The sequence below is a fragment of the Mesoplodon mirus genome (genome assembly GCF_964341445.2).
Source record: "Mesoplodon mirus genome assembly, chromosome: 5".
Classification (NCBI taxonomy): domain Eukaryota; kingdom Metazoa; phylum Chordata; class Mammalia; order Artiodactyla; family Ziphiidae; genus Mesoplodon; species Mesoplodon mirus.
In genome coordinates, this window is record NC_138980.1 from 119321309 (window position 1) to 119340823 (window position 19515).

Consider the following 19515-nt stretch of genomic DNA (forward strand, 5'->3'; position numbering starts at 1 on the left):
GCACACACAAAGTAGTGTGTGCATCAGGACCCAGGGGAAGGAGCAGTGACCCCAGGGGAGACTGAGCCAGACCTACCTACTACTGTTGGAGGGTCACCTACAGAGGCGGGGGGTGGCTGTGGCTCACCGTGGGGACAAGGACACTGGCAGAAGAAGTTCTGGGAAGTACTCCTTGGCGTGAGCCCTCCCAGAGTCCGCCATTAGCCCCACCAAAGAGCCAGGTAGGCTCCAGTGTTGGGTTGCCTCAGGCCAAACAACCAACAGGAAGGGAACCCAGCCACACCCATCAGCAGTCAAGCAGATTAAAGTTTTACTGAACTCTGCCCACCAGAGAAACAGTCAGCTCTACCCACCACCAGTCCCTCCCATCAGGAAACTTGCACAAGCCTCTTAGATAGCCTCATCCACCAGAGGGCAGACAGCAGAAGCAAGAAGAACTACAATACTGTAGCGTGTGGAACAAAAGCCACATTCACAGAAAGATAGACAAGATGAAAAGGCAGAGGGCTATGTACCAGATGAAGGAACAAGATAAAACCCCAGAAAAACAACTAAATGAAGTGGAGATAGGCAAACTTCCAGAAAAAAATTCAGAATAATGATAGTGAAGATGATTCAGGACCTCGGAAAAAAAATGGAGGCAAAGATTGAGAAGATGCAAAAAATGTTTAATGAAGACGTAGAAGAATTAAAGAACAAACAAACAGAGATGAACAATACAATAACTGAAATGAAAACTACACTAGAAGGAATCAATAGCAGAATAACTGAGGCAGAAGAATGGATAAGTGACCTGGAAGACAGAATGGTGGAATTCACTGCTGCGGAACAGAATAAAGAAAAAAGAATGAAAAGAAATGAAGACAGCCTAAGAGACCTCTGGGACAACATAAACGCAACAACATTCACATTATAGGGGTCCCAGAAGGAGAAAAGAGAGAGAAACGTCCCAAGAAAATATTTGAAGAGGTTATAGTCGAAAACTTCCCTAACATGGGAAAGGAAATAACCACCCAAGTCCAGAAAGTGCAGGGAGTCCCATACAGGATAAACCCAAGGAAAAACATTCTGAGACACATAGTAATCAAATTGGCAAAAATTAAAGACAAAGAAAAATTATTGAAAGCAACAAGGGAAAAACGACAAATAACATACAAGGGAACTCCCATAAAGTTAACAGCTGATTTCTCAGCAGAAACTCTACAAGCCAGAAGGGAGTGGCATGATATACTTAAAGTGATGAAAGGGAAGAACATACAACTAACATTACTCTACCCGGCAAGGATCTCATTCAGATTTGATGGAGAAATCAAAAGCTTTACAGACAACCAAAAGCAAAGAGAATTCAGCACCACCAAACCAGCTCTACAACAAATGCTAAAGGAAGTTCTCTAAGTGGGAAACACAAGAGAAGAAAAGGACCTACAAAAGCAAACCCAAAACAATTAAGAAAATGGTCATAGGAACATACATATTGATAATCACCTTAAACGTGAATGGATTAAATGCTCCAACCAAAAGACACAGGCTTCCTGAATGGATACAAAAACAAGACCCATATATATGCTGTCTACAAGAGACCCACTTCAGACCTAGGGACACGTACAGACTGAAAGTGAGGGGATAGAAAAAGATATTCCATGTAAATGGAAATCAAAGGAAAGCTAGAATAGCAATACTCATATCAGATAAAATAGACTTTAAAATAAAGAATGTTAAAAGAGACAAGGAAGGACACTACATAGTGATCAAGGGATCAATCCAAGAAGAAGATATAACAATTATATATGCACCCAACATAGGAGCACTGCAATACATAAGGCAACTGCTAACAGCTATAAAAGAGGAAATCGACAGTAACACAGTAATAGTGGGGGACTTTAGGGGCTTCCCTGGTGGCGCAGTGGTTGAGAGTCTGCCTGCTGATGCAAGGGACACGGGTTCATGCCCCGGTCCAGGAAGATCCCACATGCTGTGGAGCGGCTGGGCCCGTGAGCCATGGCTGCTGATCCTGCGCATCTGGAGCCTGTGCTCCGCAATAGGAGAGGCCACAACAGTGAGAGGCCCGCGTACTGCAAAAAAAAAAAATAGTGGGGGACTTTAATACCTCACTTACACCAATGGACAGATAATCCAAAATGAAAATAAATAAGGAAACACAAGGTTTAAGTGACACAATAGACCAGGTAGACTTAATTGATATTTATAGAACATTCCATCCAAAAACAGCAGATTACACTTTCTTCTCAAGTGCACACGGAACATTCTCCAGGATAGATCACATCTTGGGTCACAAATCAAGCCTTAGTAAATTTAAGAAATTTGAAATCATATCAAGCATCTTTTCTGACCACCATGCTATGAGATTAGAAATCAATTATAGGGAAAAAAAAGTAAAAAACACAAATACATGAAGGCTAAACAATACATTACTAAATAACCAAGAGATCACTGAAGAAATCAAAGAGGAACTCAAAAAATACCTAGAGACAAATGAGAATGAAAACACGATGATCCAAAACCTATGGGATGCAGCAGAAGCAGTTCTAAGAGGGAAGTTTATAGCTATACAAGCCTACCTCAAGAAACAAGAAAAATCTCAAATAAACAATCTAACCTTACACCTAAAGGAACTAGAGAAAGAAGAACAAACAAAACCCAAAGTTAGCAGAAGGAAACAAATCATAAAGATCAGAGCAGAAGTAAATGAAATAGAAACAAAGAAAACAGTAGCAAAGATCAATAAAAGCTGGTTCTTTGAGAAGATAAACAAAATTGATAAACCTTTAGCCAGACTCATCAAGAAAAAGAGGGAGAGGACTCAAATCAATAAAATTAGAAATGAAAAAGGAGAGGTTACAACAGACACAGTGGAAATACAAAGCATCCTAAGAGACTACTACAAGCAACTCTATGCCAATAAAATGGACAACCTGTAATAAATGGACAAATTCTGAGAAAGGTATAACCTTCCAAGACTGAACCAGGAAGAAATAGAAAATATGAACAGACCAAGCACAAGTAATGAGGTTGAAACTGTGATTAAAAATCTTCCAACAAACAAAAGACCAGGACCAGGTGGCTTCACAGGTGAATTCTATCAAACGTTTAGAGAAGAGCTAACACCCATCCTTCTCAAACTGTTCCAAAGAATTGCAGAGGAAGGAACACTCCCAAACTCATTCTATGAGGCCACCATCACCCTGATAGCAAAACCGGAGAAAGATACTACAAAAAAAGAAAATTACAGACTAATATCACTATGAATATAGATGCAAAAATCCTCAACAAAATACTGGCAAACGGAATCCAACAACACATTAAAAGGATCATACACCATGGTCAAGTGGGATTTATCCCAGGGATGCAAGGATTCTTCAATATACACAAATCAATCAGTGTAATACACCATATTAACAAATTGAAGAATAAAAACCATATGATCATCTCAATAGATGTAGCAAAAGCTTTTGACAAAATTCAACACCCATTTATGATAAAAACTCTCCAGAAAGTGGGCATAGAGGGAACCAACCTCAACATAATAAAGGCCATATCCGACAAACCCACAGCAAACATCATTCTCAATGGAGAAAAACTGAAAGCATTTCCTCTAAGATCAGGAACAAGACAAGGATGTCCACTCTCACCAATATTCTTCAACATAGTTTTGGAAGTCCTAGCCATGGCAATAAGAGAAGAAAAAGAAATAAAAGGAATACAAATTGGAAAAGAAGAAGTAAAACTGTCACTGTTTGCAGATGACATGATACCATACATAGAAAATCCTAAAGATGCCACCAGAAAACTACTAGAGCTAATCAATGAATTTGGTAAACTTGCAGGATACAAAATTAATGCACAGAAATCTCTTGCATTCCTATACACTAATGATGAAAAATCTGAAAGAGAAATTAAGGAAACACTCCCATTTACCATTGCAACAAAAAGAATAAAATAACTAGGAATAAACCTAGCTAGGGAGACAAAAGACCTGTATGCAGAAAACTATAAGACACTGATGAAAGAAATTAAAGATGATACAAACAGATGGAGAGATATACCATGTTCTTGGATTGGAAGAATCAATATTGTGAAAATGACTGTACTACCCAAAGCAATCTATAGATTCAATGCAATCCCTATCAAATTACCAATGGCATTTTTTACAGAACTAGAACAAAAAAATCTTAAAATTTGTATGGAGACACAAAAGACCCCCAAATAGCCAAAGCAGTCTTGAGGGAAAAAAACGGAGCTGGAGTAATCAGACTCCCTGTCTTCAGACTGTACTACAAAGCTACAGTAATCAAGACAATATGGTACTGGCACAAAAACAGAAACATAGATCAATGGAAGAAGTCAGAAAGACCAGAGCTAAACCCACGCACCTATGGTCAACTAATCTATGACAGAGGAGGCAAGGATATACAATGGAGAAAAGACAGTCTCTTCAATAAGTGGTGCTGGGAAAAGTGGATAGCTACATGTAAAGGAATGAAATTAGAACACTCCTAACACCATACACAAAAATAAACTCAAAATGCATTAGAGACCTAAATGTAAGACCAGACACTATAAAACTCTTAGAGGAAAACATAGGAAGAACACTCTTTGACATAAATCACAGCAAGATCTTTTTTGATCCACCTCCTAGAGTAATGGAAATAAAAACAAAAAATAAACAAATGGGACCTAATGAAACTTCAAAGCTTTTGCACAGCAAAGGAAACCATAAAAAGATGAAAAGACAACCCTCAGAATGGGAGAAAATATTTGCAAATGAATCAACGGACAAAAGATTAATCTCCAAAATATATAAACAGCTCATGCAGCTAAATATTTAAAAAAATGCAATCCAAAAATGGGCAGAAGACCTAAACAGACATTTCTCCAAAGAAGACATACAGATGGCCAAGCACATGAAAAGCTGCTCAACATCAATTATTAGAGAAATGCAAATCAAAACTACAATGAGGTATCACCTCACACCAGTCAGAATGGGCATCATCAGAAAATGTACAAGCAACAAATGCTGGAGAGGGTGTGGAGAAAAGGGAACCCTGTTGCACTGTTGGTGGGAATGTAAATTGATACAGCCACTATGGAGAACAGTGTGGAGGTTCCTTAAATCCCACTATTGGGCATATACCCAGAGAAAACCATATTTCAGAAAGACACATGCACCCCAATGTTCATTGCAGCACTGTTTACAATAGCCATGTCATGGAAGCAACCTAAATGCCCATCGACAGATGAATGGATAAAGAAGTTGTGGTACATATATACAATGGAATAGCACTCAGCCATAAAAAGGAATGAAACTGGGTCATTTGTTGAGATGTGGATGGATCTAGAGACTGTCATACAGAGTGAAGTAAGTCAGAAAGTAAAACAAATATCGTATATTAACGCATATATGTGGAATGTAGAAAAATTGTACAGATGAACTGGTTTGCAGGGCAGACATTGAGACACATATGTAGAGAACAAATGTATGGACACCAAGGGGGGAAAGCTGTGGAGGGGGTGGGGGTGGAGGTGTGATGAATTGGGCGCTTGAGATTGACATGTATACACTGATGTGTATAAATTGATGACTAATACAAACCTGCTGTATATATATATATAAAAAGAAGCAAAACAGCCAAGACAGTTTTGAAGAGGAAGAAGAAGATGTGGTAGTGGTAAGGTATGGAGACTTATTTATGCAATAACAAGACTTTAAAAATAAAACTAGTGTAATATTGGCATAGGAGTGGGCAAGTACTGTATATCAATGTAACAGTTCTGAGTGCTCAAGAAATGACCCACATATAATGAGAACTTGGCGTTATTATAAATTGGCGTTATATTGATTAATCAATATTTTGTGCTAGATAATTTTGTATGAAAAAAATCAACTTAATTCTATATCTAGGACTGTTCTTGGAGTTTCAGACTCATACTCAAACACTGTATCCCAAACTGAACTAATTGTAACTTGTCAAACTATTCCTTTTGTATTCTGTGTATCACTAGCAAAGAAATTTGAGAGCCAGTATTTATTCTTCTGCCTCCAAAATTTATTTCGCACATCCAAGCAATAAAATATTTTGTAGAGTTTAAAAAAAAGAAAAAGAAAAAACAAAGCAATGTTTTAAGATATGGGGGAGAATGAGTAAAGAGTGATTTGAGGTCTTAAGTCTGAGGGAGTTATCACCAGAGTCAAATACACTAAAGGAGTAAACTAAGACAAGGATTGCATGGTGACCACTTTTGACAGTGCAGCAAGAGTGGTTCAGGTAGAGTTGTGTGGAAGTCATATTATGGGAAGACTGGAGAGTAAGCCTGACTTAGCAGCACATGTACTAGTTAGGAGTTGATTAGGTTGCACATAATTGGAAACCCTAAATAAGATTAAAAGTTATTTCCTCTTAAATAAAAGAAATCTGAATGTTGAGAATGCAGGGCTGAAATGGCAGTTCCATGAAGTTGTCAGGAATCTATACCCCTTCTACCTTTTTATTCTAGTGTTTTAGTCAGCTTGGGCTGCTATAATAAAGTACCATATTCAGAGTGGCTTATGAAGAACAGAAATTTATTTTTCACAGTTCTGGAGGATGGAAGTCCAAGATCAGAGTGCCAGCATAGTGTGTTTCTAGGGAGGATGCTCTTCCAGGTTGTAGACTGCTGACTTCTTGTTGTGTCCTTACATGGTGGAAAGAAAGCTAGCTAGCTCTCTGGTCTCTTTCTGTCAGGGCACTAATGCCATTATGAAGACTCTACCCTCATGACCTAATTACCTCCCAAAGGCCCCACCTCTAAATACCATCACATTGGGATTAGGGTTTTAACAAATCAGTTTTGGGGGAACACAAACATTCAGTCCATTGCATCTGGCATTCCTAGAGTGGTCTCATTTTCACGGTCCAAGATGGAGGCTGAAACATCACACCAACCTTATAGGCTGAATGCGGGATAAGGGAATGTGGAACAATACCCCTTAGTGTAAGTCTTCCAACTTAAATCTCTATCTCCTTGGCCAAACTTCTGGCAAGTGAACACACACATCTTCAAGGGAAATAGGGGAACATTATCTTTTAGCTGAGGGGGAATATGTCCAGCTAATAATTTTGTTTCTCACTACTCAGAGGAAAGACCTTCCAGGCAACTAAGAGTCTCTACTGTAGAAGAGATTAAAATTGTGTGTGTGTGTGTGTGTGTGTGTGTGTGTGTGTGTAATTGAGGGGGGAGAATAGGAGCTTATTAAAGCTCTGTAAATTCAGTTAATCTGCTGTTTTGGAGCTTCCATGGTATTTCTCCTGGACATTCCTGTGGTTCATCATAAGGAAACTGTTAAAAATGGAGGAATAGATTGTGTACCTGACAGTGTTGATCTGCAAACTATGCTGCTTTTAAACACATTTAATTTTGCAGATATTTAGGGAAGTCAATTAAGGAAGGCAGACCTTTGCTAAAATATTTTACTTACGTTCTATAAATTATATTTTGGCATGCCAAGGAAACACTCAAATGGCATAGTAATCTGATTTAGTACCATGAACCTATTATAACACATTTTCTATTTAACTGGCTTTGTAATTGTCAATATTAGTGTAATTTATCCCTTTCAGCTGTTTTGGAATAAAAAGTATAGTTTCTAATTATAGGGTAGATTAGGTTAAAAAGCTTAAACTAATATAGGATGTAGCAATTCTCTGCTAACATCAGGGAGAATTTGGAAAGAGTAAATGTGTTTAGAAATTGCTTATTCTTTTAGATAGAGTTTTATTGTGATATGCCTCTTTCCATTTACTGCTTGGAACTTTGCTTTTTACCCATCAAACCAACTTGTATGGAGTCAGTTGACTAATCTTTCACTGGTATGGTCAGATTTTTCCCATAGGTATAGATAGCATGCTTTTATCTTCCATTTTTGGTTTGGAAACCTTGGAACATTGGTCTACATGATCTATAGGAACCACACAGACTTATATCATAGAGAAACAGTTTATCTTCTTAATGTTTGAGTGGAGGAGCAGGGTGGTGGGAGTGGTGGTTGTACTAACACTTGCCTGATGTTGACTTTGACAGGTAAGCTTGCCACTTCTCCATCTTTCACTTGGTCATAGAGTGATATTTCCTGGGAATATAATTTCTTCATGGAAGATATTGAATCATGTTGTTTTGCAGTATTTTTTGAGATACAGCAGACTAAGCGTTGAGTCGTATATCCTAATCTCAACTCTTTTACCAAATAGTTCTGTTGATCTGGAAGTCACTCAGTTGCTCTGGGCCATATTTTAGTAATAATAGGATTATGTAATCTTGTATTTGAGTGGTATTTTAAAGTTCATCTGATCCAAACTTCTGTTCAATGAATAAAGCCCCTGCAGTATCCCCAGTTTCAACCTGTACTGGTCCTTTACTCTTTCAGAGATTGGACACTCACATTTCCCAACCCCAAAATGGTTCTTTTCTCAGCCTATAAGATTTTTGGATAGCTCTAATGGTTACAAAAAGGTCTTTGAGGTGTTGAGTTACAATTTGCCTTCTTAGCACTTTAACCCATTGGTTTTAGTTCCACCCTCTTTAGCCATGTAAAATAAGACCAATCCCTGTAATAGCTGACAACCGATTAAGTGTTTGAGCCTTTACTTTCTGCAGGTTATGCATCACTGATACTTCCAACCATTGCTCACAACTTGTCTTTTCTTTTCCCCCTCATCTTTCTAGGACTTTTTATCTCTCCTTTTTTAGTTCTATGTTAATGCATTTAAGGTAAAATTGGCTCTTGGCAGGGTGGTCTAATATACTATTAATTCATATTAAACTTGCAGTCAGCTAAAGCCTGTCTTTTTGTATGGGCTATTGTTATATTTGTCTATCCTATACAAGATTTTTGATTCAAGCACAGGATTGTACATTTATTTTTGTCAAGTTAATCTTATTAGATTTAGTGCAGTGTTTCAGAGTGCCTGTTCTTTTGGGATACTGATTCAGGAATCTAAATATATTAGTTATCTTCTTACTTTTATTTTCAAATTTGATGATTATGCTGTGATTGTTTATCTAAAATCAAGGAGTTTGATTATTTGTTTTGGGACTTAGGGAAGTCAAGATCTCTTAGGTCACTCTTTTCATTGATTTAGGCACGCATGGATGCCAAATGCTTCTGAGTGCAATTGACTGGAAATTGAGTATCTGGAGATTAATTTGGTAGAGGTTCATGTTGTATTTAATCCTATTTTCTCCCCTTGTCTGCTTTTCTCTTTTATCTGTTGATTATTTTAGCTTCTTATGTAGAGATACACTTTAAATATTTATTTTTAGATACAAATATAACTGAAGAATCAGAATAACTTTATCTAAATTTATAGATATATAAATCCCACTTTCTGATATTTAAAAAAAGTGGGTTTTTACTTATGTTTTGGGGTACAAAATAAATTTCTGTGTTCTAAAGCTTTACATGGTAACCTAAATTTTAATTAGGAAATGCCATAGGGAATGCCTTCTAGATGAACATTTTTCTCAATTACAAATGTACATAAACAGACTTATTTTTTAAAAATCTGAAAAAATAAAAGAACTATATGGAGAAATTCTTAATAAAATAACATTGCTATAAACTGCTACTAAATAATTGAATGTTTCCTTTCATATGTAAATGCATTTTATAAGCTATAAAATAGTATAAATATAAGTTCCTATTATTACTCTATCATATTCTATATAATAGAGTAAAATCTTTCTATTGCATAGTGATACTAGAAGTCTGTCTCAATAATGGAATATTTTGTGAAACATTTTATTACTTTCAGGTACATAGAGAATTTTATTTTGGCCATAATTCTTTCATGCTATTATCCTTTCCTTAAACGTCCTCTTTTCTTCCTGCTTATCCCATTTCCCTTAATACCTAGCTTAAGTACAATTTCCTCTGTTAGTTAAAGCCCTTTTGTCAAGAGTCTCTTACAGTGGTCTCTTCCTGTTCTGAATTCTTGATGTTTTGTTGCCTGTACACCAATCATATGCCACTTTGTGTTACTGATCTTATTTTTAATTATATTTTTCTTCCGATTAACAAGTCTGAAAATTACTTGAGGGCAAAATTTGTCTTTTTTTTTTTTTTTTTTTTGGTCTAAGACCTAGAACAATGGTAGGAGCTGACTAACTGTTGATGGTGATGAGCATTAAGGGTTTATTTGTAAAGTTTCTCAGGATGTTTGAAAGTAGTTTCTCTTTCTAACATTAGATATTTAGAATTATCTTTATGCTACTAATTTGTTAAACTCTTTGTTAGTGTAAAGATGTATTCTTTGACCATATTGCCACAAATTCTGCCTTAGTGGGTCCTAAATTAATGATGTTTCATTGGTTCTCAATACTTCACACAAACTAGATGCTTAAGAGTTGTCTAATAAAGAGATAAATAAATGGCCTGAAAGAGCAAATGCTGTAAATGTCTAAATATTTTGAACTAATGCTAGGAAATGGATTAAGCCCTAGACAAAGCCCCTGTGGTTCTAATTATTTTATATGGAGCTTTTAAAAAATAGCTTCAAATAGGGATTAAAAATATACATTTATACCCTCTGAAAATCAGAGAGAAGAATTATCCTGTGTCTTTCCTGAGTTGGGTTTTTCCTTCAAACACCTGCCCACTTCCTTCTGTGGTATTAAGAGTTCTGGGACCTGTGTCTATGGGTGTATTCTTCTGAAGCATTTTTTCCCTGTTCTGCATGTGCCCTAAGGAGTACAGATCAGAGACATTGCTGGAATTTGTTATGAGAAAAACTCTTCCAGAATTTCTCTAGGGGAAGTGGAAAATGAATTACAAGCACTAGCCTCAATGAATGGTGCATATTAATGTGGATACTTTAAACATGGCAATAATGAAGTAGGTCCAACTAAAGACATCACCAAATATGTTATAGCTAGATGATCATACAGATTTGGCTGGGGTTAAGGAAGTTAGAACAAGGTGAAATGTTTAAAAAGAAGGTGCAAGAAGTAGTAGGGAATGTAAAGTGAGTGCTAAAGGAAAGCAGATATAAAGCAGAATAGATCTAAATGCCAAAATAGCATGTGCAAAGATTAGAAAAGAGAATTAACAGGAAGAATTAAGAAAAATAAGAATGTCAGATCAAGTTCTTCTCATTTCTATTCATGGACTCCTTAGAAGTCCCCATCACACAGAAACCTGAGGGTAGAGAAGTAAGCTATAGTGGCTTCAGTCCACATCAGGGAGCCTCAGACTTTTAGTGAGGAGACTATTAATGTTCATGAAGCAGGGAATAGAAGGATATTGGAGGATTTACAATTCCCTAAACTTGTGGGGGATACAGGTTACTAAAACCCGGTCAGAATGAAGTATTCACGTCTGTGATCCCAAGTTTGAAGAGCCTCAGAAAGGAAGGTAGATCCTGAACTGCTGATCTTAGACTTGGTTCTGTGGCGTGGGTTGCAACCACCTGGCATGTGACCTGCTGGGCACCAGAGAAATGATGACTTATGGTGAGGAGGTGCTGCCTATACATATAGCTTCTGCTATGTGCACTCTTTAAAAGACAGAAATAAGGAGAGAGAGGTTTTTTTTTAAATTTATATTTTATTTTACATTGGAGTGTAGTTGATTTACAATGTTGTGTTAGTTTCAGATGTACAGCAAAGTGATTCAGTTAAACATATACATATATCCATTCTTTTTCACATTCTTTTCCCATATAGGCTATTACAGAGTACTGAGCAGAGTTCCCTGTGCTATACAGTAGGTCCTTGTTGATTATCTATTTTGTATATAGTAGTGTGTATATGTTAATACCAAACTCCTAATTTATTCCTCCCCACCACGTTTCCCCTTTTGGTAACCATAAGTTTGCTTTCAAAGTCTGTGAGTCTGTTTCTGTTTTGTAAATAAGTAGAAGAGAGAGATTTTAAATGATGCAATTTATTTTCAGTTCTACAATAAACTTCTGCATGAAGTGAAAAAAGAAAAAAAAATCATAAAGCCTGGAGGAAATTCTGAGTAAGTTATTTTCAGTGCTTAGTAGCAAGAGGAAAAACATTAGACTGCTTTTAAATGTTTTCCACTCATCTTAATTTCTTGGGATATGTAATTTATATTATTTATAAAGAAGATATTTTCTAGGTTATTAACTTATTATTAGAGTAAACTGTTACTGTTCATTTGTACTCGAGGAAAATGTTACACATAGATAATAATTTAAAATTAGCTTGGGGAAGGAGATATGAACTGATGACTAAGTTTTAAAATAATTTTTTCTTGATTATAGGAATTTTCAAAACACAGAACAGTAGAGAGAGGGAAGTAAGAAGCCCCATTACCCATTGTAAATGCTTTGAAAAATACTTATTTTAAAAAGAGCAGTTTTAGGTTCATAGCAAAATTGGTCAGAAGGTACAGAGATTTCCCATATTCCCCTTGCCCCCAGTGGCCACGTCATTCACCAACCTGAAAGTTATTTTAATATCTCTGACTTGATACTTGGTATCACTTTTTTAATAATATTTATCTTTACCTAAAGCTACTTTCTAGCCAAATTAATCTGGCTACACTGCATGTTGTTAAAAGCTTATTTGGGTTGTTAAAATTACACACTATGGTTAGGGTAAGTCTACTTTTACTTTAGGACTAGTTTAGTCCTACCTCCAAAGTGTGGCCCGTGGGTCTCTACCGAATGCTGTTGGTGTTCATTGTGAGTAGTGTTCTTGAAGTTTCTCCTGTGAGTAGTTAGTGGTTTCCCAGCCCTCTGTGAGCAACAGTTCTTTGCCTGGCTTGGTGGAGTTCCACCCTATACACTGGGCAAAGGGATTCCTATGCAGATTGTTGGAGTTGTTTTGCTGTGTAGCCCCCTCCTGTCTGATACTCTGCCTACAAATTCCAGCTGCCTCAATCCTCCCCAGTTTAATCCCTTTATCTCTTCAACTTGAGACCACTGTGCTGTATTTGGATTTGTTCCCTCCTTGCACTTTGTTCTGGAATGTGCCTTCAGGCAGAAAACTAGGGTTATGATAGGACTCAAATCTTGTATGTTCCTCTTTTCTCAAGTTTTACAGGCCTGCACTGCCTGTTGTCCAGTATCTAAAACCAGTTGTTTCATATATACAGTTTTCTAGTTGTCTGCAGCAAGAGGGCAAGTTCAGCCCCACTTACTCCTCCATGGCATAAGTGGAAGTCTGGTGTCTGGTGTTAACTTTGATGTTAATACATTGAAATTGAGTATGGGATGACTCCCAAGGTTAGTCAGCAAGTGTTAGGAAGCTACTAGTATCCTGGATGGATATAAAAGAAAATCTACTCTCTATAAGGATGACACAAACAGAACTATGTATATCAGACAATATATGTCAAGATTCCATGGGCAGGTGGGAGCATGGGTATAATGTATAATCTTCAAGCTGGATTGAAATGGACTAAATGCTATTATCAAGTACACCCAGTACTGTATTTCCAATGTATATAGCTTAGCTCTAAGAGTGGATGGAGTACTTCCCTGGTGGTGCAGTGGTTAAGAATACGCCTGCCAATGCAGGGGACACGGGTTCCACCCCTGGTCTGGGAAGATCCCACATGCCCTGGAGCAACTAAGTCCATGCGCCACAACTACTGAAGTCTGCGCGCCTAGAGCCCGTGCTCTGCAACAAGAGAAGCCACCGCAGTGAGAAGCCCGTGCACCACAACAAAGAGTAGCCCCCGCTCGCCGCAACTAGAGAAAGCCCACGTGCAGCAATGAAGACCCAACGCAGACAAAATTAAGTACATATAAATAAAGTTATGAAAAAAATCAAATGGGAAATTATAGCAAGAACAATTATTTTAAAAAATGGATGGAAATTTTTACTAAATTTTACAAATAACCATATTTCTGTAAACTCTTGTTTAGTTTTAAATTAATTCTTATTTTTATATCTTAGCCTTTTAATTTTCTCTATTGATAGTCATTTTAATCATGAATTTGCCTGTCTGCACAAGGCAAGTGTTTTTATTTCTAAGCACACCAAATCATTTAATTCCAAATCCATACTCCCAAGCATTACTTGTCTATCATTTATGACATCAATGACACATCGGCAATGTAATATTTTTTATGCCCAGCTATCCATTTAATAATTGTTAAATCTTTCACTCCTTTCCCTGTCAGTCTTAACTGATGCAATTATCTCTGCACCAGAACATTTAATTCTGTTTGGTATCTTCAATATCTTTATGTATATCAGGTATCTATTCTCTAAAACTGATATTGAGAGTATAAAAAATAGACTAAGTGAATTTGAAACAAAGACTGGATATTAATATTATTGGGTGGTTGCATAGACACAGTTTTTGACATGCTAAATCTGTTTTTTAGCTTCACTGTTAATGATGAAGAACTTTAAAAAGACAATGTTAGAAACAGATTTCTAATTTTTCACACCTCCTTAGCACCAGGTTGTAAGCTCTGTTGAAAATTTGATCAGGCTGATCTAGTTTCATTACTAAACTACTTACAATCCCATGAGCAGTCTCTCAGTGGCTGCCAAATGCTCCTTGCTACTTGTTAGCTAGCTGTGATCCAGCTAACTCTTGGCATTTTGTCACTTAGGAGACACATGTGGATACTGATACGTGTCATTAGTCAACAATGGAATTATACAATGGATCAGGAATAAGAGAGTTCTTTTTTCTAACTCCAACATGACTTTTTTTTAAACTTTTTATTTTATATTGGAGTATAGTAGATTAACAATGTTGTGTTAGTTTCAGGTGTACAACAAAGTGACTCAGTTATTCATATACATGTGTCTATTCTTTTTCAAATTCTTTTCCTTAGGATTATTTACTGGCCATAGGTAGCCATTCTTCTTATTTGACCTTTAACATCCATCCTTGCTCGTTATTTAAAAATTAAGGGGCTTCCCTGGTGGCGCACTGGTTGAGAGTCCACCTGCCGAGGCAGGGGACACGGGTTCGTGCCCCGGTCCGGGAAGATCCCACATGCCGCGGAGCGGCTGGGCCCATGAGCCATGGCCGCTGAGCCTGCGCGTCCGGAGCCTGTGCTCCACAACGGGAGAGGCCACAACAGTGAGAGGCCCGTGTATCGCAAAAAAAAAAAAAAAAAAAAAAAAAAAATTAAGGTCTTCTTATTCTGGCAGGACATATTATATGAGCTGTTTATATGTTAAGCATATTAGCCTTTTGTTGTCCTATTGATTGTGTATCCTATTTTCTCAGTTCATTATTGCTTTTTAATTTTATTTGGGGTTTTTCGGTGGGGGGGTAGTCAGAGGTTTAACATCTTTCTGTGTTCTTTTCATTTTTATATATCTTTAATTCCCTTCTAATTATATATTTTGTAATTAACAAAAAAATCCACTTTTGTTAGAATTGTGCAAAATAAAGTAAGTGGGATTTCCCCCTTTCCTTTTGTAAATAGGTTAAAAAGTTAAACTGTAGACTGGTCAACATCCAAATTTATTAGAGATTTTGAATACATGAAGTCTAGTTGAAATATCAATATTAGAATTGGAGATTGATAGAATTTGAATTGTGAAGTTTTATCAGTGGTGGTTGACATTTCCGTTCTGCCTTCGATGGCACCCATGAGTGTATATATGTGTAACTGAGGGACAATGAGTTGAGTGTGCATCACATGTGTAGGTGATATGTAATTACTGTGTTGAGGGCAGGGCCAGGTGGGCTCAGGCTTTGGCTATTCTCAGTTCTCTTCCCATTTTAACTTCTACCTTTGCTCTTACTTTTAAAGCTTAAGAGCCTGCAGTAACCAGGGAGTACAGAAGGTCTTGAGCTGTTTCAGATATATTTTGCATTCTGGCTTTGTATTCCTCTCTAGAATTCCTGGTCATGATTTTGTTAACTCATTCCTTGGTATCTATTTGAAATTTAGAATGAAATGAAGATAATTTAAAGGCATATGATCCATGAATCATTGATATGCTTTTTCATTAATCAATGTTTAAAAAAAAAGTCTGTGTCTGCTTTCTGCAAACAAACTCTTACTGCATGATTATTAATTTTTTTCTGTGTAATTGGATCACATTATAAACCACTAGATTAAATAGCCACTCTGTACTTTATCAAAAGTAGTTAAATTTCTTAAAGATCCTAAAAAGGAAAATGAAAATGTTAATATGAGAGTGTACACATTTTAAATATTTGTATATTTAATATTTATTTTAAAATTTTCACTGTCCAGTAGAAATTGAATCCGAATAAAATGTTTGATGATCTCCTGTCACTAGGTAAGGGACCATGCTATGATTCATCTGCACCAATGGACAAGTGTCACTCCTCACTCCCCTGGAATCATTTGTATTCATACACAAATAATTTATTACAGGGCTTTTCCCCCAGAACCTTCTGGAGATTCTTATTTCTGGTGGCCCTAATGCCTCTATTGTAGGCAGCTAATGGGAAACACACAGTATCTGTATCTGAAGGTAGAACAAATACTCCTATTGCTGTGGCTCCTACTGGTTCTTCAGGAGCAGGAGGGAGGATAGAAAGGAATGGCAAATGTGAGAGAGGCTGCGGTGTTGGAATCCAGTATGTGACTTGCTAATATAATATGTAACAGAATTAGCTAAAACTGTTGCAGTCATTGTTACTATTTACTGTGCTCTCTGATCCTTTCAACAATACTACAAGGAAAGTATCCTTCCCATTTTGCAAATGAGGAAACTGAGACTCAGAAATTGTGTTTCATTGAAAGTGAGCACAGGTACTGTAAATAGAGGGAGAAGGTGAATTTAACTCTGGACATGGTCAAGTTAAGAGAGAGCTATCCTGCTAGAAATTTCAAACAGTAATTTGGAGGAGCAGGTTTGGAGCTTGGTAGAGAGGATAGGGCTAAAGACATAGGTTTGGAAAATCCTATGCACAGAGGTAGTAGTTAAAATGTTGGAGATTTGCTAGTGATGTATTCTGGAGTCATCAAGGCAGTAGAGTTGATTAACTGTTCACCCATATGATGCTCCTTGCCACTCTCTCTGGAGTATAGGTCCTGACTGCCTGGGAAGCATTCATTTTGTTCAAGGAAGTTATAGAACATGGATATATGAGGCGGTGTTATAGATAGATTTTCTCAGCCCTGTCCCATTTTATCATCCTGTTGATAACAATATGATGTCCTGCTACAGCTCAGATTCTAAGGGTAGGAAGACAAGCACACCCCTAGGAAGATGCTTCAAAATCTTTAGTTCTGTGGTTTGAAACCCCTTCCCCCCATTGATTCTGTGCCTCCGCCAGTACGTCTTTTAGAATCACTGTCCTGAACCCATTGAGAGAGAGAAGATTGTTGCTTTAAATTCTACTTATAAAGAGGTATACTTTTTGCTACCTAATTAATTGGGGGAAAACATAGAAGAAATATATTATCTCCTTTAATATTACAAAGAACAGATTACACGGAAGTGGCTTGCTTAACTTTAAGGAATGGTGTTTATTGCAAGGACACAGCAGCAGTTGTGCTCTGGCCTTGACTGTTCTGGGGTCTGTTCTGTTATTGCACACCGCCCCCCCCAGACCCACCACGGTGCCTCTGCTTCACTCAGCGCCTCTCACTTCCAACTTCTCCAAGCTTGGTAGAACATCCTTACTGCTGAGCCTTTGACTTAGGCCTGGCTTTCTTGTCCAGACTGCACCACTGGTTTGGCTCTAGGTCCAAGATTTTACAACCCACAAGGAATAACCCAAGGCTCTAGGGCCGTACGCAGTAGGGCCACACTGCCACTGGCAGGCAATTTTGAGGCTTCAGTCTCCCCAGGAGAAATTCACAAATACTTTTTTTTTCAAGGTGAAATCTGCCATCATGATCGGGAATCATGTGATGGGTTTGGAAGTAGTTAGTGGAGAGACAGAGTATGTGGGATATGTGTGTTTGAAGAATGTGTGATAAGAATCACCAGTTGGGTTTGTTTGTTTGAAACTACACGAACATTTCAATTCCCATATCCCATATGACATACTTTGGGGTATGAACCTTCCTCAGGGAGCATCACACAGGGATGTGACATACTACCTGTGTTAGGGTAGAAGAAGAGTTGAGAAGCACTGATCCAGGAAGTGGCATTCAACTTGAAGAGAATAGGAGATGTTCCTAAATTATATTCGTATACTCACTGTCAACAACATATTTTCATCTATGAGTAACTTTAACAGATGTCTGCTCATGGTGCTTAGTAACTACAGAATGATTCTCATCTTAAGAGTTTGGCAGTTTTGAAATGGAGGAAGAATTAAATGGACAGAGCAAGTGATTATATACAGGCTTTCCCTTTTCGTGACAAATACATGTTATGTTTTCATGAAAATGGGGAAAATATTCATTTTTGCAAATGCCATCAGTCTTTAACAATCATAAATTCACTTGGCAAGAGAAATGGAGTAGCTCTACAGAACTGTGGTTATTGTTACATTGTTTTGTTTACTGTAAACCTGGCTCAATATTGGTAAATACAGTGTAGCAGAAACTGAACTGTTGTGAGCTATCTGGGCATCAGTCCAAGGTATCATTAAAAATACTGCCTCAGACTAATTTGGGTTTATGAATAATATTTTGTTAACAGCTTAACTAAAATTGAGCCACATGGTGTAGCTTAAAATTCTGAATCCACAAGATAATGAGAGTAGTGTAAATGTATAGTGCATACTTAATATTCTATATTTGAGTGATAAATTTATATTTACTTCCGTGTTAACCTTTAAACTATAAGCACCCAAATGCTTAATATAATCTGGTATCTTTAAAGTTTACTTAATGCTGTGATTTGCTGTTAATTTGAATTTCTTTTAAACTAAAATATTATTGGTTTAACAATCTAAACTAAAGAATAAGGAGAGAGGGCCTGAACAAATATATTAAAATGGACATTCAACACCCATTTTGGCATACGGATATGTAAACAGCTGGAGTTTATGTTAACATTCACCAGAAAGACAGAAGGATATAGTGTTGTTGTAAAGGTCCAATAACTTAATTCATTTGTTTTACTAATAATTAGACCTTCAGGTAGGTTATGGGAATTATTAATGTTTGGTTTTAAGTTAGTAATTCATATTAGGTATAACAAAGGGAATTGAGGCCTTGATAAGTTAGATGATCCAAGACAAAAATCCATATTTAGGTGTTTCTTGCCAAGAGAAGATATTATGTGTCTTATTCTTTTGTGCCCTATTTTAATTAAAGTTCTTTCTGAACATATGTGTATAAACTCCCATTGAAAAGATGTTGGAAGAGTTGATTTTCTGTCACTGTTCCTGTGAAAAATATTTCTGTAATGAAAAGGTGTGTGCATTATTTAAAGAATGAATTTTAAATATACCCCTTCTCAATAAATATTTTATTCATTTTACAGGTTAGCACTCTACGTATATGAATATCTGCTCCATGTAGGAGCTCAGAAATCGGCCCAGACATTTTTATCAGAGGTATGTTTTGTATATTTTCTGCATTGTATTTTGATATCCTATGTAAGTGAATGAAAAATATACTGTAACAATTATTTGAA

The 19515-nt window shown here is 36.9% G+C and overlaps 1 protein-coding gene across 5 annotated transcripts in view; it reads left to right on the plus strand.

Annotated features, from left to right (window-relative positions):
• SSBP2 (single stranded DNA binding protein 2) overlaps positions 1 to 19515 on the plus strand; it is a gene marked incomplete at its 3' end in the record, with an annotated part of 303480 nt that overhangs the window by 60727 nt on the left and 223238 nt on the right. For all 5 annotated transcript variants that reach the window (XM_082622326.1, XM_082622324.1, XM_082622328.1 and 2 more), the window contains exon 2: positions 19363 to 19435. In XM_082622326.1, coding sequence (XP_082478452.1) covers positions 19363 to 19435 — 73 coding nt within the window. The remainder of the gene's footprint in view (positions 1 to 19362; positions 19436 to 19515) is intronic.